The 21747-nt window shown below is 38.8% G+C and overlaps 2 protein-coding genes and 1 pseudogene across 5 annotated transcripts; 2 read left to right on the top strand and 1 right to left on the bottom strand.

The window, feature by feature from the left end:
- The first annotated feature begins 823 nt into the window (after positions 1–823).
- LOC127371758 (peroxiredoxin-like 2A) lies at positions 824–3113 on the top strand (annotated as a pseudogene).
- Positions 3114–3192: 79 nt separating this feature from the next.
- LOC127371737 (peroxiredoxin-like 2A) lies at positions 3193–9215 on the top strand. Of its 4 annotated transcripts, none has more exons than XM_051414744.1 (7): positions 3216–3306; positions 5763–5987; positions 7137–7313; positions 7770–7861; positions 7968–8108; positions 8431–8595; positions 8677–9215. In XM_051414744.1, exons 2-7 carry the CDS (start codon positions 5792–5794, stop codon positions 8770–8772), a joined length of 867 nt encoding a protein of 288 aa, XP_051270704.1. In that variant the 5' UTR covers positions 3216–3306; positions 5763–5791; the 3' UTR covers positions 8773–9215. The 4 variants fall into 4 exon arrangements, with proteins under 4 accessions (XP_051270724.1, XP_051270704.1, XP_051270714.1 ...); XM_051414733.1 differs by lacking the exon at positions 3216–3306 and adding an exon at positions 4637–4757; XM_051414764.1 differs by lacking the exon at positions 5763–5987 and having other exon boundaries at positions 3193–3306.
- A 1341-nt stretch (positions 9216–10556) lies between these two features.
- Positions 10557–21083, bottom strand: sfxn3 (sideroflexin 3). The gene is made up of 11 exons (XM_051414817.1): positions 20978–21083; positions 18841–19013; positions 18322–18492; positions 16354–16452; positions 15671–15746; positions 15451–15536; positions 15211–15338; positions 14636–14685; positions 14386–14435; positions 14230–14277; positions 10557–14112 (listed from the first exon to the last, which is right to left on the bottom strand). Exons 2-11 carry the CDS (start codon positions 19002–19004, stop codon positions 14016–14018), a joined length of 969 nt encoding a protein of 322 aa, XP_051270777.1. The 5' UTR covers positions 19005–19013; positions 20978–21083; the 3' UTR covers positions 10557–14015.
- Between the last annotated feature and the right edge of the window lie 664 nt (positions 21084–21747).

Here is a 21747-nt window from a genome sequence, read left to right on the forward strand (position 1 = left end):
CTGGAAACTCACAATATGTTTTAATAGGGAATGAATAATGGAAACAAAAGAGGGGAAGACACACAGCAAAGGGCCATAGGTCAGAGTCAAACCCACGGCCGCTGCAACGAGGACTCAGTCTTAGTACAAGGGGCACCAGCTCTACCACATGAGCTATCTGGGCTCCACATTAATTGTTATTAACATAAAATTCTGTATGAAAAATTACCTGACGATTAATTATTTTTCTGTCGATTGACTAATCGATGAGTAAACGAACTGTTGCAGCTCTGTCACTTTTGTATTGATGGATCGATGGTTGGATAAAATAATTTCTAGACAAAACAATTGATTGAGAAATGAATTGTTAGTTGCTGCCTTGTGTCCGCTCTGTAGTGTCACTAACCGCCTGCAGGGGTCGGTCTTGCTCTGAGCCATGACAGCAGGAGCATAATCTCAGGTCCTCCTTTGGCACTGACCTGAAGAGACAAATATCAGCCAAATCTTACAAACATATTTTTTTATATTCTCCACTAACATGTGTATGTTTTAATAAATTCAGATGGTTTTCATTAAACTAGTAAAAAATGGGGTTGTGTATATTGGTATCGTTCTTAAACGCTGAATTACAGATGCTATTTATTATATTTAGGGTAACTGCTTGAACCCAATCAAGGCAACATGAGTGACAAAAATCAATCTACTTAATTGCTGTAACATTGCTGAGGTAGTGCTGCTCTTTGATGAGAGCTCCACTCTGCACCATGCTGAACCTGGTACTGAGGCTTCAGCTCAACGTAGGTCTTTGAGTAATTCCTATTGTGCTTCGTTCACATAACCACAGCTTTCCCTGTGATTGGACTGATCTGATCTTAGAGGGCTTAAAGGGGCTGGTTGAAAACATCAGATTCCTCCACATTAGCAGCGAGGCACAGTCTGGTGAGTATCACCTTTTTACAGCTTTTGTTGATATATTTTACTTAATCAAATGTTAAGTTAAATGTTAAGACATTACACACTTTACTGTTTCAGATTTTGTATTTTACTTTTGTTAATATGTGGAATTTGTGCACTTTGTTAATCCAGTCAAGTTGTGTCAAGTGTCAAGCGGTCACATGAAACCGTGCATTCCTGTTTTCTGAACAATAATTATGAAGTCTCTAGAAAATCTTTGTGTTTGGTGTTCTTAAGAAGACAAACATGTTGATAATTTAGTACCACGATTAGATAAAGAAATTAACAAAGCATGCACAATTGCAAAGATGTGGATATAAAGTGAGCTGACTAATGAGGTAAAAACATCTTAATCCCATGAAGCAGGAGCATATCTGAAAGGTAATCTTTGTACATGTTCTCTTTGTAGGTGGCCTGTGGAACGAGTTTAAGGTCATGGTGAATGTGACTACGGTCATTAAGGCGGTGAGTCTGCTTGTTGCAGAACTCATCAGCTCCATCACGGACTGGTTCCAGACCAAACCAGCATGGGCCAACCTAGAAGTGCTGGAGGACACAGAACTGAAGACCACTGGAGGCGGTGAGTCAGATACAAGAAGAATCTATAAACCTGTAGACACTCTGCACTTTCTAGAAGGAAATTCATTGTCTTTATAATTAAAATGAATTAACAGTTTGGACAGAGGTCAAATTTTTGACTTTTGGTGTCTGAGATTACGTATGACAGCCCACAGATTAATCCACAAACTCTTATTATTACAGATATTTAATGGACTCCTTAATCTGAACATAATGATTTACTCTTTATGCAGAACAGTGAGCGACATTTTGGTTAAATAACACTCGTCTGTCTCTTTCAGTCCATGAGCAACACAAGGCCAAATCTCTATGGGAGAAGACTGGAGCTGTGGTCATGGTTGTACGGCGCCCTGGATGATTATTGTGCAGAGAGGTATGAAATGACAGGGACAGTGCATATCAATAAACATTGCTGTAAATAGTCCAGAATTATCCAGAAGGCTAGTTTCTGTCTATAGTCCTCCAAGTTAGTACTGAGATCTGTGCAGTCATGTGACTAGTTAACTTTCTATTTGATTCTCTCTGTCCTTCCCTCTCCAGGAGGCTGCCGAGCTGTCCTCTCTGAAGTCCCAGCTACAGGACCTTGAGGTCCCTCTGTTCGCCGTGGTAAAAGAAAACCTGGGAAAAGAGCTGGACGGCTTCAAGAAGTACTTCTCTGGGAAGGTCTACGTGGATCAGAAGGTCCACTTTTGCAAAACCCTCTCCTACACATGGCTTTAAAATATTAAGTGAAACATGGAAAGGTTACATCATTTAAGACAATAAGCTGATTTTACATTGTTCTCATAGAGAAAGTTCTACGGCCCCCGAGAGAGGTGGATGTGTTTCTCCATGTTCCTGCGTATTGGCGTGTGGAGGAACCTCTGGCGGGCCTACCGCAGGGGCTTCAGTGGAAACCTAGGAGGTGAAGGACTTATCCTGGGTGGAGTCTTCGTCATTGGGCCCGGAGATCAGGTAGGCAGTAACTTACACAATGAATATTTACTAAGTGTATATCTGGATGGGTTATGATTGTGTTTTTTCCCACAGGGTATTCTACTGGAGCACCGCGAGAAGGAGTTTGGAGATAAAGTGAATACTCTGGCAGTGCTCAGAACAGCACGCAATATGCAAGACGCCGTAGCGAAATAGACCTCAAAATGTGAATGAATGGACCTATCAATGGGTGCAGCATGTTTTCACGTGCATGTCTGTATTCTTTAAGCCTAACCCTCTCTACACCACTCTAACAAGCTGTAATGTACTCATATTACATTTGTTCTACTTTATAAATCTAATGCATTCACCCTTTGCTATTATGGTGTGCAGTGACACAACTTTGTGGTTTAAAATGTGCCACTTTAACTGTCTATTAACCTGCATTGTCTGCATTTCCTGCTCTTGGTTATGTGATGGTCTTTTTGTGTGTTTTAATGAAGATCTGTCTCTAAACTCTGCTGAGGGAGCAGCTCTGATGCTCGCACACAATCTCAACACTTTTAACCAGGTGGTCTTGTTGGTCTGACATGAGGGGGTATATTTGACTGTTGGAGTGATGGAGCACATTTTGTGTTTTGGCATCTAATAAACCAATAAACCCAGTCGTGGTTAAAGAAAGATTATCTGCTTGTTTACCTGTCCATGTGTCTTGTTTTTCCTTCACAAACAACCTTTTCAAACTTCCAATCTCCTTCGCCCGCCATCTTTTTCGATTAGTTGTCCCTGCTCCCTGGATCGTTTAGTACGCCTGCGCCGATCTGTTTACAAAACCCCTTCTTCATCAGAGAGACGCTGCTTGTCGCTTCATTGATTCTGGTGAGTGTGCATTTATTACAAAACTACCCCATTAACTTCAAATCACAGATACAGCTTCTATACAGGTGCTGCTTGTTCAACCAGGCCCACTAGCCCCAGGCCCAGACTCAGCTAACGTTAACTGCTAATCTATCGACCGTTTGTGTCCACCGTTACGTGCCTAGCAACAGTAACTTTGTTAACTTAAAATAAGCATTATGTAACGTTAATCGTCACATTAAATAACACCACACAATACAAATGGTAAAATATCCAAGTCCCACTCGTTTACAATGTTGTTTTTAAGCTTGTAGAGCCATCAGCTAATGCCATCGATTACACATTGACAATAACAAGGTCATCATCTGCTCATTGAGAGGGCGGTCACTGTAACATGTTAGGCTGAAGTGGAAGTAGTGTTTATATGTAAAAGTAACTTAACGTTAGCAATGTCTCAACTAATAAAATCATGCTTTCAAAAAATACTGTGATTGGGAGAAAAAAAATGTATTTATAAATATGTATATTAGGGCAGAACAAATAAGACATCACACAACTACACACTGCTGCTAAGATAATGATGAATTTATTTATTAAAGTTGCAGCTTTGTTCAGCTAAGAACTGGATCAGGATTTATGCTGTGTTATAATCTAGTGTTTTAAGTCCCCTATACTTTTTTTTATTACAAAGTGGGGATTTATCAATTGGTAAAAATCGTTTACTTTAGTATTTTATCTAAATGATCTAAAGTAAAAGTAAAGCTCATCATGCAGAATGTCCCTCTTCAGATTGTCATATTGTCAAGATACAATTTACGCCAAATCATATCATATTTTAGGTAATATGTCAACATATGTTTGTATGAAAAATATTCAGAGTAACTGTTAGCTGCCAAATAAATGTAGTGGAGTGAAAATATACAATATATGATATATAGTAAAGTAGCAGCAAATGGAAATAGTCAAGTAAAGTACCCTTAAATGTGCTTAAAAGTGGACAGTGGAAGAAGTAATCATATAATTTACTTATTATACTGTTTTTTTAATCAAATTATAACAAATTATATTTTAGAAGCTGATCACCTTTTGTATAAGAAAATCTGACTAACTATAGCTGTCAAATATGTTATAATGTAGTAAGTACAGCAGTAAGTAAAGGTACTTAGTTAATTTTAGTATCATCCAGGCATCTCCTTAAAATTAATATATATTAAACGTGTGACCAGTGTTGACAGCTCTTTTCATTATTCACTCTGCATGTGCATTCAAGGAATCTAGACTCTTCCTTGTGTTGTAGGCGTGGGTGTCTGTGTCTATTGGCTGCTGCTGGTATCATTTTTTTCAGCACTTTGTTCTCCCCAGTTGTAAAAGGCCAGATCACAAATGCATTTGGGTTATTTACTGTTTGACACTGGATGAGCTAAAACCCAGGGGAAAAAAGTATTGCTTCGCATTTTTGGAAACGGACAAAAGTTAGTATAAGACATTCTTACTTTTCAACTGGTCATAGACATAAGATAAGACATAGGTCTTTTTTTCTTTCTTGTGTAGTATCTTACGGATCATATTTACCTGTGCATGATGTTTTCTGTGCAGCATATCGTAAACTGAATTGCGCTTTTAGAGTCATTTATGTGTTGACGTGTTTACCCGAGAGAGCTCAAAGTGCAAGAATAGGAAGTTTGTGTGCAGATGGCGAGCTGTCACACTCCAGTAAGATGATCATGATAAGAACCACACATTTTACACTTTGTTATTTTTCTTTCATTTTGACGTTACACACTCCGCAGGGGAGGTATATTTGTAATATAAGCATAAATAAAACCTGGCTAACTGGTTAAACGGTAAGTAGTTTTATCTGGGTAGTCTCGACATGCAGAGAGATGTCAAGGTATTTTTTCCCCCTGTAAAATCAAATGCTGGCTCATTAAAAGAAGGGCTTGCAGTGCCGGTGGATTTTTATTGTCTTTGAAAAGGTTAGTAAATATTGTTATAGTTTTGTGTTTTTCATTAGTTTTTATCTTTATTTAGTTGGTTTTCAATTCAGTTTAGTTAGTTTCCAGTGTGGATTTGCTCATTTCAGTTTAGTTTTTATTTAGTTTTTATTCGTTTCAGTGTTAGTTGTATTTACTTGCTCAATTATTATTCGGGAGGTAGTTATCAGGGGCAAGACTGAAGTTCAAAATAGGTATTACAAACAATGACTCACAGTCGTGGAGACGCCTTCTCATGCTTGTTGTGTTGAATCATTTGACCAAACTGACAAAGACTAAAACTAAAGACATTTAGTTGTATATTTTTATTTTAATTTAGTTAGTTTTGTAAATACACAATATTTAATTTCTGTTAGTTTTAGTTTTTTTCAGAAGTATAGTCTTTATTTTTATTTTAGTTTTAGTTAACTATAGTAACCTTGGGCATGGCACAAGTGGTTTAACTTTCAAAGAAAAGACTTGTGTTTCTTTCTTTGTTTGTAGTCAGAGGGTCAGACTTTTTCAACGGCCCGATGCTGGCTCTGTCCAGGTCTTCGACAGCTTTGAGGTGGAGGCTGTCCCTGCGCTGCTCTGCCCTCCCTCTGGGGAGCACTACCATGAGCAGCGAGCCCTCCACCGCAACCTGGCCCCAGTTTCTAAGAACCCAGACTGCTCTGTTTCACCAAAGTAAAGCCAAAGCCAGTCCTGACCCAAACAAGCCCGCTTCAGGCAAGGACATATTTGATTGCCTACACAGTTAGCTGCTCTCCACCGTAACCCAGACTTTAGGTGAATGTGTTATGAAATGTAATAGCAATGTTTAAGAACCTACACCCTTTGACCTGGTCATTGTAAACTCATACACAACCAGTTCAAGAGGGTATTATATGCATATAACCATTAGCCCTGTTTCTCACTGCACTCTATGTCCAAGGAAATGAGATGTTTAGACTTCACTCTGAGCAGCCAAGGACATGATAAGACCCATCGTAGCGCCACGCTATCTGTTTACTGCCTTAGGAATGTGTAACTCTGTTAGAGTGATTTGTATCCAACAGGGATGAAATGATACTGCCTCTTTGACTCGTCACTCTTCCGAGTCTTCACATACGAGAGTGTGTGACGGTTGTGTTGAGTCCATTCATGGATGACTTGAATAAACTACAGAAAGACAAGATCACACTTTGTATGCTTCATTTAAAGAAATAGCTACCACAGAAAGTAGAGAAAATCAATGAGCCCTTTAATAATAATGATTTTATCTTAAAGCACTGCTGATAGATATAAATACATCACACCGGAGCTGAAACAGTAGAAGTATAATTACAGATAATTGTCTAGCAACTACTTTTTGATCATTTCTTTTTATATTAATCTATCTATTGTAGTAATTGTTGGCCAAAAAATAAATCTGAAGACCTTGGGCTCACAAACAAAGGTTCCCACAATGACCCACGCAGCTACTTTCAAAAATAACAGAATTATGGTTATCCTGAGTAGCATCTCAATTCCTTAGTAAGTATTTAAGATATGTAATCTCATGGATGAGGTTTAGATTAGAGTAAGAGGCTAGGCTGGTTTAAAAAAAAAAAAACCCACCACAATGAGTCTGATACAGCCCCACAAACACGAAAACTGCAAGCTGTGTCTTGTTTGTTACGCAGCCTAAGGGAGATTTAAGCTCTCTTTATGTAAGCGGTAGCAATGAAAGAAAAAATGATTTGCAGTGAGAAGTGCAAATATCAACTAATCTGCACATCAAGCAAAGTCAAAGAAAACTGCCAAAACCGTTTTGTCAAAGTAAAGAATGTTCTTTTTGCATAAGGATTGTGTCAGACTTATTTCTCTCCCCATGTTGTTGCCTTTTTTATGCCGCAGTGTTGTCCGGGCTGGAGGGGGAACTGTTTGGGATGGGGATGTGGTCGTTGGGTCTGGGCGCTGTCGGAGCTGCGCTAGCCGGGATCTTCCTGGCCAACACTGATCTGTGTCTGCAGAAAACTGCCAACGCATCGCTGGAGCACCTTGAAGATACCGACCTGCGCTCCACCATTGACAGTAGGCAGGCTTTCTGATTGGCTGTTCAATAATGTCACCCAGCAATAGGCCCATTTGTCTTAACCCCAGCTGTTGTTAAACCCTATTAGGAGGTTTAACATTACATCAGCACAAGAACTGGCTTCTCTTTACTGTTGCATGTTTGTATGCGTTGTACATGCACTGAAATAAGTTTTGTGTAGCTTTTAAGGCAAAGCTGCTTTCTCAAATCTGCTGGTATTACAGATCACTGTAAAGGTCTTTGCCCTGAGCTGAAGGCTGTGTTACTGTGTTATTCTTAAGCATATTCAACATATAGAACTTCTGTGTGACCATGAACATTTTGAAGGCTGCATCTTTTATCCTCCACATTATGGCTTTCTTGAATTCTTGCAGCAGTAAAATCCTTGTGATTTCTTTTCATCAGAGACATTGAAGCCTTGTCTTAAAAAACGCTGCTTCTTGCTTTGTCTGCAGATGACAAGGTCGTCAAAGCAAAGAGCCTGTGGGAGACGAACGGGGCTGTAGTCATGGCCGTACGACGACCTGGATGATTTTTGTGCAGAGAGGTGACGGAGAGGGTGTTACACATGACTCTGCATGCATCTGAAATTTAAACCGTGTGGGAAATAGTTTTCCTGATGGTGTAATCTCTCTCTCTCTCTCTGTCTGTAGGAGGCCTCTGAGCTGTCCTCTCTGAAGCCCCAGCTGGAAGAGCTTGGGGTCCCTCTGGTCGCTGTGGTGAAGGAGAACATCGGCACAGAGATCCAGGACTTCAGACCGCACTTCGCTGGGGACGTCTACATAGACGAACAGGTTAGCAGTGGTAGATAACATCACTCCCTCCAGATCTCACCCGCATTTTTGATGTTCTATCACTATTTCTCTCCAGATCTCTGGATTAGGTTGTTCCTATGTAGTTTGTTTGAGCTTGTAAATATTTAAATAGTTAATTTGATCTTCTCCCTCTCTTTTTAGATTCTTTTTAACACTTTCACGTCAAATATACAATGTCCCTGTAGTGAGTTGGTCGTTATTTGGCTAAATAATGTGTGTATAATGTTAATTTTCTATTCAATTGGTAAAATAAATCTATTGTATTACAAAAAATCACGTGAAATTGAATTTGTGATTGTAGAAACGCTTCTACGGCCCGCTGCAGAGGAAGATGGGGGGCCTGGGGTTCATCCGCCTCGGAGTGTGGCAGAACTTCTTGCGGGCCTGGAGGTCCGGTTACCAGGGCAACATGAACGGCGAGGGTTTCATCCTGGGGGGAGTGTTTGTCATCGGACCGGGAGACCAGGTAGCAAGGCAAACTTTCTGACTTTGTAAAAGCTTTTTACAAAACATCTGTCTGTATTTTAACCACACGTTGTGTTTGCAGGGGATTCTCCTGGAACACCGTGAGAAGGAGTTTGGCGATAAGGTGGAGATTGCAGATGTTTTAGAGGCCGTTAAGAAAATTGTACCAGTGAAATAAGTTTGTTTTTTTGTCCTAACATCAATGGCAAAAGGTAAAGGCATTTAGATCAAAACTAAAATTAAGAAAATATAACTTGACACTGGAGTCAAAGTCCATCCATCACTGAAATACTTATATTGTAATGACACTTGAGTCTGTTTGCGTTGTATAATAACAATGTTGCACATTAATTTACTGTTGGTTTACGAAATTCTTGATGTGAAATACAGGATTTATGAATGACTACTCCTCTTTACCTCTAAAGAAATTCAGAAGCTTTTTTGTGTTTAGACGGGTATTAAAAATAGGTAGAAAGGGACTTTTTATTCAGGTACGTCAACCATTAATTTTAAGATCACTTGAATTCTTTCCTTTAGAGAGGAACATAATTTAATCTGCTGGATTACACATTTTATTAATTATTACTCTGTCAGTGGTACGTTTTTAGTAACGTTATCTCTGTCTGCTTCTCCTGGTCAGGCACCTAAACGGGCCTCCAACGTGGCAGACGAGTGTGTGTGTGAGGTCTGTGTGTGTGTGATAATGACAACTTGACTCTAAACTCAACACTGAGGGGAGCAGGTTTGATGCTCAAACACACAACAGATTCAGCCGCTGTTGCCATGTTGAGGAGCGTTTTTGGTGCAAAAAAGGTTTTGTTTGTTTGGGTGTGTGTGTGTGTGTGTGTGTGTGTGTGTGTGTGTGTGTGTGTGTGTGTGTGTGTGTGTGTGGTGTGTGTGTGTGTGTGAGAGAGAGAGATTGTGTGTACATGTGAATACTAGCTGCAGGAAATAAGAAATAAACAAAACCTCATCACCATATCTGCACTGTGCTGTGTGTTATTTTAAGATTTCCCCTGTAGGGGCAACACTTGACACAATTTAGTGTTGGTAGTAGATTCTCAGCAAACACAGCAAAATAACAACTTCTTATGGATGTCATTGTATTTATTCAGACAAAAATACTCAATTCTGATTGGCTGGCTGGTGTGGATTTATTTACAGTAACCGAACTGTATAACCAGACACCTACGATGCAGATATTTGTTCTGAATTTGTATGCTAGTATTTAGGCTCTTATCCTTTTATATCAGATGGTAAGAGTTTGCACTTCCAGATTACTCTGCTCAAAAACTTTCAGACTTCTCATTTGTTAGAGAGATTAGTCTGAGTCTAGTTATTTTTATATATATCTAGAAATACTGCTGTTATAATTTCAATTGCATACCCTCTCCCTTTTGCCTTCAGTTTTATTAACAGCCCAATGGCTTAGTCATCAGGTCCTGTAAACTAGCACTAAATATACAATAAAACAACTAAAATGAGCAAAAACATCAGTTCGTTCTAAACACACATTTTTCTAAATAAAACCATTATTTAATCTGAATTTATTAGAGCTGCAAAACAGAATATCAACATACTGTGATACTGGAAACTGAAGACAAAGTTCTCACTTTCTGTTAAAAGGTGGGGATCGGTCCAAACATATTCAAATTTAAAAATCACTAATCCTGTGAATTATTTTATCCTCTGACATCCAAACCAAGACATCCACTATCAGTAGACTTATTGTAGATGGGTAAACAGTCATGTTTGTTCTTCTAAACTGGGCTATTCACTGGAAACATACAAAGTAACAGTTTATATCAACAGCTTTAGCTGTCATTTCCTGTCTGTACTCTGTTACAGAAATTGTCCCTTGTTAAAGTTATTTTTTTTGCCTTTCCTCGTGAGCAGGAGGACGATATTTAAAAAGGTATTTCTAACATACACTGTTTAATAATATCAAATTAAGCAGCCAGGTTTAGACATTAATGTTACATATTTTATTCTATTGCTCTGAGTAAAATACATTTCACATCAAGGAAATATATTCCAACACAATACAAAACAGAAGGAGAAAACACTGTGTACCAATACTGACAGGACTGCATGTATGTACATGAAACAACCAAAACATTCATGAGTGTAACAATAACAGATTGTCTTTACATTTGTGCCTTTAGTCTGCAAAGATTTTTCATGGCATGCACAACCAAACCTATACATTAGTGAGTTTTCAACCAGTGCACCAACATTCACTGGTGCAATGTGGGGTAAAGTCAAGTTTATTAAGATATTTTATTCAAAATAAATGAAAAATGTGTTGGGATTTATTTAGATGTTCGACCAGTTAATTGTGTGTTAGTGACAATAACTTGTGAGGTTATCGAAAAATTTGGTGCGTTTGAGAACATTTGTAAAAAGAAAAAGAAAACATGTTGTTGCACGAGAGAAGCCTGGAAAAATTTCCATACCATAAAGCTGACAAATGAAAACTTAAAAAAAAAAGCTACACACTTCTTCACCTCAATCCTGTACAATTCATACCCGTCTCATCTTTGGCTAGATCTATGGGTGCGACATGTTACGGTGGTACAGTACAGTCACAAGCTGAGATACACGTTTACAAATGTGTTTAACTGCCGACTAAAACCCTCCAGTTTTGTTCTTGACACTTTTACGCCATAATTCAAAAAGCAGAAAAACACAAGGGGGAAAAAAAAGTAGAAATGTGTCTACTTGGTTATGAGCAATGAAAGCTGCCAGACAATAAATGAATTATTAATTTAGCAGTAACCATAATTCATTCAACATTATCCAGCATTAAATACAATCGTCAAATATAGTTTAAAAAGCGCATTTTAAATACCGACACAAATCCAACTAGCGCCTACAGCAGCACAGCAAAGGTTATATAGTGCAGTTTCACCCTCAGCAGGAAAACACCCCAAACACAACACACAATAACCACCATCAGCACTGATAACAGAACAGAAATGTCTTGTCTGATTGTTGCTCAGTGGATAAAACGTTATAATAGCATAGCATGAAAATATGAATGACAATGGAGAGAGAGACGAAGAGAGTTTCATTCCAAAATTAGATATCCATTTAAAAATAATCCACCTTTTCATACAGTAAGTAAAGGTGTCACATCAAGACACTTTCTTTCAGGATAGGGTCGTATATATATATTTTTTTAAATGTGAATTTCTGGTGGCAACAATCTGGATAGCACCTTGGAATTAAACCCTTACATTTAAGGATCACATATTAACACAATCATTGTGTATTTCTGTCTGTAATTAAGTTGATTCATAAAAATGTAACAGTTGTGCGGTTGCTACAGTCCTTTAACACCCACGATCAGTTTACCTTAAATTAATGGTCATACAACTTCTGAAACATAAATTCAGATGACTGCTGATGCTCGATGGAGATTAATGAAGTACGACCTGTACAATCTTACTGTTGGGTAGTTGTTGTTTTTGCACCAACACACACAAAACATCACTTTACACAAACATCGACTCTGTTCACTGTATCAAGTTAAGTCAGACAAGAGGGACACTCCTCTAATCTGAGAACTCATTAGCCCTAAAGCAAGAGGCGCGCATACTCATTTACAGCACACCTCTGTACTCCTGTAAAACCAGCAGCTGACATTGTTTTTCCATCTGGTGGAATAACCACCAGAGTCACACCTAGAAGTTAATATCTCTAAAATCCTTCATGCATATGTGCTCCATGTATTGTGCATTATATATATATATATATATATATTTATAAATATATCCAATAAAAATATATTCTTAAATAATTCAGGCAGACAACACTGAGATAATTCAGCTGATATTTCCTCACATACACCATCAACTATCACTATCTAACTACACCGGACAGTCGTGTTTGGAGAACGTGGTCAACAACGTGAAAGAATTTGATCAGAGAAGCTGAAACTCAGGTAAAGACGGCAACGGTTACTGTCCCTGACCTAGAAATAAGCATTTAGTATTTCTGACTTTATCACACAACATTAGCTACTTTCATTTGGTACAATGATACATCAGTGGCTCTAGTGCAAACCACAATATTGCAGAAAGCTAGCTAGCTGTTGCACATAACTGGAACTGAAATTAGACAGCTTTGACTTGTCTTTGCTTGCTCAAGCAATCCTTCAGTTCAAGCGTGGACATTAAAAACCAACAAAAACCTCAGTTACAAAGCTTTACAGTGCTGTCCATCTTCTGCATGTCACCGTGTTTAAACACACAGATGGCCAAGGAAGTTCAGTTTAGATTGTTTCGTCTTAGCAACAACATGTAGACACAATGCAATATATTCCTCCACATGACAACCACCAAACAAGCATCACCACCTACAACAATCAAAGAATTCACCAATATGCCACTAATATGCAACTGCACTAGTTCATAAAGTGATCTCAAATAATAAAAGGCCTTGAACAACAGGTGGCCACTGTCATGGCAAGAGTACATATTTATGTTGATAAAAATCACACTGATAGTGTTCAATGATGCCCTCTATATCTGTGCTTTGTGAACTTTTGCAGTATAATTTCTACATATTTTCTTTGCCACATGTACCTCAATACCTGGTCTATGACTTTGAAGGGCATAAGTACACTTGAAGGAGAGTTGAAGAGAGTAAGAAGCTGCACCTGTTAACAGGGAGTACAACAAAAAACGTTATTCATCAAGGGTCGGACAATTTAGAACTAATTAACACGCTGGTTTTTCCGGTATGAGTACGTGGTGGAACTATGGGGTGGAAATTAATTGGTGGCAAGAATATTCACATGCTATAGTCAGTGTGTAATAGCTTTTACATATTACAGAATAACGATGAATAGGCAAGAACTGGAAAGAGGAAATCAAAGTGAGGGAAGACACAAGGCAAAAAAGGAAGTTTACATTCAGAAGCAAATACATACACGGCGTACAAACACAAGCCTTAATTTTAAACTGAAGTTACAAATCATGTGTTAGAGGATTTAGCATGAACCTGAATGCAACACGAAATATTGGTGAGTAAAACACAAATCAGTAACTTCATGAACTGCCACCCAATAGGCAGTTTTAACCAAAGGAAGACAGAAAACACAGCACAAAACAAAATCAGGAGTCAGAGTTTTTTTTCTTTTCTAAGGAGTGTCATCTATGTGCAGAGAGAACTGTCAGTGATCTTCCTTCTCAAAGTGTTTTCCCTTCAGTGAATCTTCTACTCTTACACCTGGAGTGCAGTCCTCCCACACAGTCAAATTAATAAAAATGCAGCAGTACAGATAATAAAAAAAATATGCATAAATACATTTTGTTTTACCCTTCCACTTGTACCAGAGGACAACAGACATGTGTATAAATGTGTATGTTTTCTGTATGTCTTGTGCATGTGTGTGTAGAGATGTGTTGGCTGGTCCTACAGGCCTTTGTTGAAGTAGACAGTGGTGGTGTTGGGACTGGTCTTTCGTATCGTCTCCTGCAGCTCTGCTTCCAGCCCACTCACGCTCATAGAGCTACAAAGAGATGGTTGAACATGATTTAAAAAAAATAAATGCTGCTACATGTTAGATAACACTTCACGTACAAGTATAACCTCCCCTCTCCAAGATGAGTGATGTGGCTGTTGTTACCTTTTCTGTGGGAAGAGCGCGCAGCACAGAGGAGTTGCAAACACCAGGCTGAGAACAAGAGGTAGAGAGGGATGTTTTAGACCGTGTCCCTTGTTCAGTAACTTGCAAGGCCATAAAAAAAACGATCATACATACTATTATGTGTAATTTACTTACCACAGACCAACGAGTCCCACCTGGACTGGAGCGTTCAGAATTGGGAATCGCTACAGAGAGACAAAATCAGAGAAAACACAACTGCAGTGAATCAGGCAGACACATCGGAGGTTTGTCTGCAGGGACACAAGAGTTCAGTGTATGTGTAACGTGTGGAATGCAGCGGGACTCCTTTCAGCCTCACAAAACACCAGCAGACCAAGTAAATCCACTGACTACACAAACAACAGCATGTATGCAGTCTGCTTACCTTCATGAAAGCTCTCTTCTCCAGAGCATTCATTATTACCGGGGGAATAGCTGTAAAAAGTAAGAATGAGTTAGGGTAAGTGTTCTGCATCACAAACACGTTAGTATATGTCTCTTTTATGTCTCATGACATCAACTGTTATCTAGCTGTTGAGTTTTTTCCGCAATGTCATTCATATTTTCAACCACAGTACGGTTTTAGATCCACAAGTAAAGTATCAATTGAACCTGCAATAACTTGGAAGATGAACACAGACACACTATAACCCTTAAGATTAATATGGCAAACTTGTTAGCAACAGTTGCTTATTTAAACATCAGCACAGCAGCTACAGAGAAATGTTATCATTCATTTGGAGTAGTGTTTCTGGCCACCTGATTAATGTAAGTCCTGTATTCACTCTCTTTTAGCTCTGTTTTTGTCTCTATCAACTCCTGAGGGAAATACGGTCTATAAAGCTGAGAGGAGCTGTAGATTCAGGTGATAACGTTTTCACATCATTTGACTCAGTTAGGATAAGAATGTCAATTACAGCTACTTCAGTAAACCTGCAGATATAATAATGTTGACGTTACCCATTGCTGGCACTGCCATGCCAATCCTTGACACCACCACCTGCATGATGGCCTGCTTGGCAGCATTGGGAGACTCTCCTAACCTGTTATCGTTCTCATCTGTCACAGGAATACCGTACTTCAACTCCCTGGAAGAAGTGGGTGGAAAAAAAGTAATGTAGAGCAGTTGTAGCAGTGATCACAGTTCATAAAAGCTTATGAGTAAACAAAGTCAGTGGCTTTTACTTTAAAAGATCTCACCTCTGTCTCATGAAGGGAATGTTGATACAGTTAGCAGCAGCGACAGCCGCAAAAGGGACAAACCGGCTGGCGATTGGAGGGAGACGCTACAAAGATGAGACAGAATCAGCGACAGATTCAGACAACCACTATCAAATCTCTGCGCAAATATACAAACAGACTTGTGTGTGTGTATCTGGGTTACTTTTGTTTTACTTTACTGTTTAACCACAGGCATTACCGTAGCTAGAGACTTGAGTCCCAGGGCAGTAACCACAGCTCCAGTAGTAGCACTGACGTAGGCTACACCAAGCTGACTGTGAGGAGACAGATGCATTAGACATATATCACCCACTTCCTATTTCACACATTATTTTTGCACACATAAACAGCGGTCTTGTGTTAAAGCATAGGACTGAGGCTGAGAATCTAAAATGAAACATTTCAAGTACAGTTGCCTCAATAAGAGTGCAAATTCATGCTATGTATAAATATGCAAAGGTAAAAAAAACAAGAACATCCTCACAAATAATGATACGATAGAGGAAGACACTATCACATTCATCCCCAATAACATGCTTAATCCATGAATGTGCATTTGCATGTTCTGAAGGCAACCATCCTTTTCTTCATACATGCATGCATTTGATTTATTTCTGCAGCATCTGAAGAATGCATTTTGTAGCACAATGAAAAGAGTATGCAAACGTGTGCATGTTGACCTGAAATCAACCCGGGGAGCAGATAACCTATGTCAGCATGAGTGCATGGTGACATGGGGCTGAACATGCTTAACAGTGGAACGTAATACCGCTCTGAGGGAAGGGGAGAGGAGGGCAGCTCCCACAGCCTCCTTACAGACACTAGTTTAGACGGAGGACAGGAATGATCTAGAGTGGATGTGAAGTGAGAAGTCCTCCCTACTTCACGGTCATGGGGGCATCTCCACTGCGGTTGGTGTAGTTGACAACAGCGTTGAAGGACTGGTTAACCCACTGCCAGAACACCACTGCCGGAGTAGTCCTGTAAACGCGAGGGAACAACAGTGAATACAATTCTACAGTTGCATTCATCATAACTGTCTGCAGATTATATATTTGTGTGTGCAGTTGTCTAGTGTGGGAGTGTGGAATTTATTTATTATAAAAACACACTGCATGTACGTACGTATTTCACACTGAAACCACAACTCATCTACGTTTTCCGTCAACCCAGCAGTTTAGATTTAAATAAACCATCAACCCAAGAGCAGTTTAGATTTATACAATTGTGAAAGCCATCTTTGTTTTTGACAAGTCAAATCACAAGTTTATTTATTTAAACCAAGTAACACCATTTACTCTTACGCCTGACTGTTAACCAGTGAAACATTCTGGATTTATACTTTATCCCTTTATATGTTTGTACCTTATGAACTGAATAGTGTTTTAAAGTAAAACTCTCTGATTTTGTCTTTTTAATTATCTCTGGGAAAATAACCTCAAACAGACAAGTCGACCAGATTCAGCTGCCACTGGCATGTTCTGCCTCTCAGTACATTTTGAAATATAAAAAGGAAACCGTTAGTTGTATCAAGTCAAATGCAAACCTGCTATACACCTATTGTCATCTTGTTAGATTGTGAGTTCCTGAAGCATGTACCACATTGAGGTTGATCTCAAATGTCTTGTATCAGATGTGGCTGTGAGTACAAGATAATAGAAACTACACTGAAAAACAAACTGCTTAAAATGTAGGTCAGCACTTTGTATTGGTTGAATACGCCACGATTTACAGCTACAAGTAACAATGATTTCCACCATTGATTCATCTGTAGATTATTCACTTGATTTGTCTATAAAATATCAGAAAAACCACAACTCATCTACGTTATCAGTCAACCCAGCAGTTTAGATTTAAATAAAACTTTGACACAAGACACATCCATTTGTGCAGTGGAGCACTGTAAACCACAATAAACACATGTGGCTAGAGATGTTCTGTTTTATACAACTGTGAAATGTGGACCATCTTGTTTGGTTATGTCTGACAAGTCAAATCACAAGTTTATTTATTTAAACCAAGTAACACCATTTACTCTTACACCCGACTGTTAACCAGTGAAACATTCTGGATTTATACTTTATCCCTTTATATGTTTGTACCTTATGAACTGAATAGTGTTTTAAAGTAAAACTCTCTGATTTTGTCTTTTTAATCACTTACAGATGAACCTGCAAGTATTTTGTATAGTCTTTCCTCTGATGAATAATCTGATGTTTTGCCTATTTAAAGCTACCACGGGTAGTATTTGAAATTTCAAACTCTGCCACCCTCCAGTGGTAGTATGCTGTAATGACACTGTGGTAGACCACTTACCACTAGAGTCTGATCACCAGGGAAAAAATAAGTAATCTAACATATTCTTATGATGTAAAATATGGAGTACTTAAGTTAATATTAAATAAAAAAGTTAATTAATTATTTCATCAACTCTTTTCATCAAGACAGTTATATGAATGGCTGAATAATTTCTGATATTTTTTATCTAATATCAAACAATCTCCAATTGATAAATATCTCACATTTGTAAATAGGAATTTCAGTTATTGTTAATCAATTTGTTTTTTCAGCACATTATCACATGACTTCTCTTTCCTTTTAGCTGCCCAATGATTTATCAGTATTCTGCAGTGAGAGTGATATTTTTTTTATTCTTTAAGAGGATTTTCACTCTGTGCAGGGATTAAAATCTAGCTGCATGCTGTATTAAGGGTACACTTTTAAAATCACATGGAAACGGTACCATATTGGCAGATTTTCATATTCCTATTTCGTCTTTTATTTCAACTAAGTCATTTTCAGTTTGGTGTTCAGAATAAACTGAATCATGTGTCAAAACCTCTGCTGTACCTGTAGAAGGTGAGCATGCAGCCTGTGATGGACATGTTCATTGGCACCTGAGCAGACATCCGGCCAACGACAACCATCTTCTCCCCCGTGTCGGGGTGGAAGGCGGAGTCGTAGACGTACTTGGCTCTCCAGAGCTCATCCTCCGTCAGGCCAGGCTTCGCGCTCCCGGCTCTGAAAAAGTCAAAACAACCGAGTGGTGTAGATTTTTCCACATACTTTAAAGCAGCAGCAGCAGTATTAGAACATTTGCAACAAAAATGCTTTACCCACGTCCAAGATATGCCTTCTTACTTATATAGTATGTGAAATTTAATTATCTACTCAAAATATGATAAACTGATTTTAGATTGATGCTCCCCCATTAAGGAAAGGACATTTCTCCCATTGACACAGAACCAGCCTCATCATTACCTGGTCACATCAATTCTCATTTCTATTCATGCCTTTGCCTCCACCACAACCTCCCACAAAATGATCATTTACACTCCTCCTCCATCCTTTTATCTCCTGACCCTCTACCTGTAGTCCTCCACGATCACTCGGGCCTCCTCCAGAGTCTCAGCGGACAGCAGGACGTTCCTGGGATCGGTGACCATGAAGAAGTGCTTGGCGCGCCCCATAAATGTGCCTTGGTCCCATCTTGGCTCCTTGATGTTTATGTTGAGGGACAACTCTCCAGACATCCTGGCCTTCTTTAATTAGATGAGTGTTAATTAGTATTCACACTATGTTAGAAATCTATACTGGATTCACATTTGACACAGGCTTAAATTTAGGAATAAATGTTGTATCAGATGGATTAACAAACATAGAGGCCCAGTAAGGGTAAAAAAAAAAACATATTGTTGTCATACTTCACTTTGACAAACAAACACTGTACATGTTTTTAACAAAACTTTTTAAAGCCAAGGTTCTCAAATGTGTTATGTTGTCTAAAGAAAACGTCGTAAATGTGCTATGAAATAAAATATAATCTAAAAGTGTCAACGTTTTTTTTTTTTCTCCATATGATCAAATGACAAGGAAACAACACTACAAATCTCGCCACACATTTGATGGGAATGTTTCAATACTATTTATACATTTTTGAGGATGTGAAACAACGCTTGGCTGCACAGTTAAGCCTCCACCATCTCCAATAATATCTCTGCTGCAGTATGGAGCTGCACTGAGGTGAAGCCCCCTCCCCCCCATCACTGGACAACATACCACCTGGTACAACTACATGTAATTATCTCTGGGAAAATAACCTCAAACAGACAAGTCGACCAGATTCAGCTGTCACTGGCATGTTCTGCCTCTCAGTACATTTTGAAATATAAAAAGGAAACCGTTAGTTGTATCAAGTCAAATGCAAACCTGCTATACACCTATTGTCATCTTGTTAGATTGTGAGTTCCTGAAGCATGTACCACATTGAGGTTGATCTCAAACGTCTTGTATCAGATGTGGCTGTGAGTACAAGATAATAGAAACTACACTGAAAAACAAACTGCTTAAAATGTAGGTCAGCACTTTGTATCGGTTGAATACGACACGATTTACAGCTACAAGTAACAATGATTTCCACCATTGACTCATCTGTAGATTATTCACTTGATTTGTCTATAAAATATCAGAAAATTCAGGAAAATGCGCATTGTGACTTTACTAAAACCAACTGTGACTCCCTGAAATTGTTTTTTTTGTGTCTTTTAAACCCAAAGATACTCAATCTACTGTCACTTATGACAACGAGAAGCAGATATTCTTAATTTAATTAATTAATTAACCAATAATCAAAATAAGTGCCTCCTTGCTTATTTTCTGTTGATAAATCAATCGGTTATTAACTAATAGTTTCAGCTCTCTGCCCCTGTACATACAGTATTCAGTAAGTGCACAGGAGTTGGTACATACAAATACTAAACCATTAAAATACTTTATTATTTATGCAGCAGGTCTGAGTGTGTACTGAGGTGGTCCATGCAATGCCAAAGGAATAACAAGGTCAAAACCAACTCTGTTACTGCAAATAGATGGAAAAGAAAATAGCTCCAGGACGTACAAGGGCGACATAACCACTGATATGGTGGGTTCAAAGACCCAAACAAGTTCTGCCTGTTTACCTCCTTTTTAAATACACTTTAACCTGAGAGTCTACTGTAAGTGCTGAGAGAGCTGAGCTGAGATCTAGTGTGTCACGTTGTGAGCAGCAGCTGATCAGAGAAATATCGTGACACACACACACACACACACACACACACACACACACACACACACACACAAGATGGGATTGGGGAAGTCACGACACGCTGCCGGTTACTGTCAGCAAGCCGGCTAACCGCAGCTAACAAGCTAAAGATAAATACCATTTCAACTCACACACTCGGGAGTACAGAGCTACTCAAAAAGGACATTAAAACCAAATTAAATCCCCACAAACATCGAATATTACGCTAGACGGGACAAAAAAAAAATGGCTCTATCAAAACAAACCATTTCACTCTCTTGGTAAACTCACGTCAAGCTGCTAGCTAGCCAGGTAGTTTACAGGCTAACTAACATGCTAACGCTGTAGTTTAAGGGCACACATAGACACGGAGCAGACGTTAACGTACTCGGATTGTGATTTAAAGTGATTAAACATGTGAATTCAGTCGGCGCTGACACCTACCTGGTTTTCTTTCTCCGCTTTTTGAAAATGTATGACCTCTCAATATCACTGCCCCACTGGTAGACCTGTGCTGCCTTCACTTACGCGGGGAAGTGTCGTTAAACACAGCTTCGCCGCAAACAACGGCGAGGTAAATGACAGGTTCATGCGTGATTACGAGTCAAAAAGAAAAGCAGTTATTTAAAAAAATATTAAAACTCATTTAATTATTAAATTCGACCATACCACATAGTAAATTCGTGGTTGTAATAACATCACCCTGAGAAAATATGTGAGAAATCAGTAAGATTCACGATGTTCTCTCTACTCTGTTGAAGCATAGCTAATATTTGTCCGTTTCTGGTTCTGTATAAAACTAACTACCAAAAACCGTTGAATATCTGTGCTGTGACTTTCTTATCACACTTCATCAAATCAATCAAACACGGTTAAATCAGTCGCATAGTAGTTGGATACCGGAAAATCCGAGCTTCGCAGAGGTCTGTGAAAGCAGCACCGTGCTGGGGGCGGTGTTTGTCATGGAGGACGTGAGTCGCTGGAAACCTCGGGCGTGGGAGGTAGACATCACGTGATTGGTTAAAAGAAAAAAGGCTGACTAGGATGTGAGAGAAACAGAAAAGGGAATTTAGGAGTCTTGAATATAACAAAAAAAAAAACATGATTATGAATATGAATAATTATGTCTAACAAACTTTAGGACATCTAGATGAATAGACTTCACAGCATGCAGCTACTGCTATCCTCGATGCATCAATGATTTCAACATACAT

The sequence above is a fragment of the Dicentrarchus labrax genome, unplaced genomic scaffold (genome assembly GCF_905237075.1).
Source record: "Dicentrarchus labrax unplaced genomic scaffold, dlabrax2021, whole genome shotgun sequence".
NCBI lineage: Eukaryota > Metazoa > Chordata > Actinopteri > Moronidae > Dicentrarchus > Dicentrarchus labrax.

What these genes read in the sequence shown, in the direction of transcription:
- sfxn3 (XM_051414817.1), bottom strand. Translation starts at nt 19,004, where the DNA reads ATGTCTGGAGAGTTGTCCCTCAACATAAACATCAAGGAGCCAAGATGG. An exon ending in GTGGGACTCGTTGGTCTGTG is followed by an intron (nt 14,278 to 14,385) that starts GTAAGTAAATTA and finishes TCTTGTTCTCAG; the next exon opens with CCTGGTGTTTGCAACTCCTC. An exon ending in GCGCTCTTCCCACAGAAAAG is followed by an intron (nt 14,113 to 14,229) that starts GTAACAACAGCC and finishes ATCTCTTTGTAG; the next exon opens with CTCTATGAGCGTGAGTGGGC.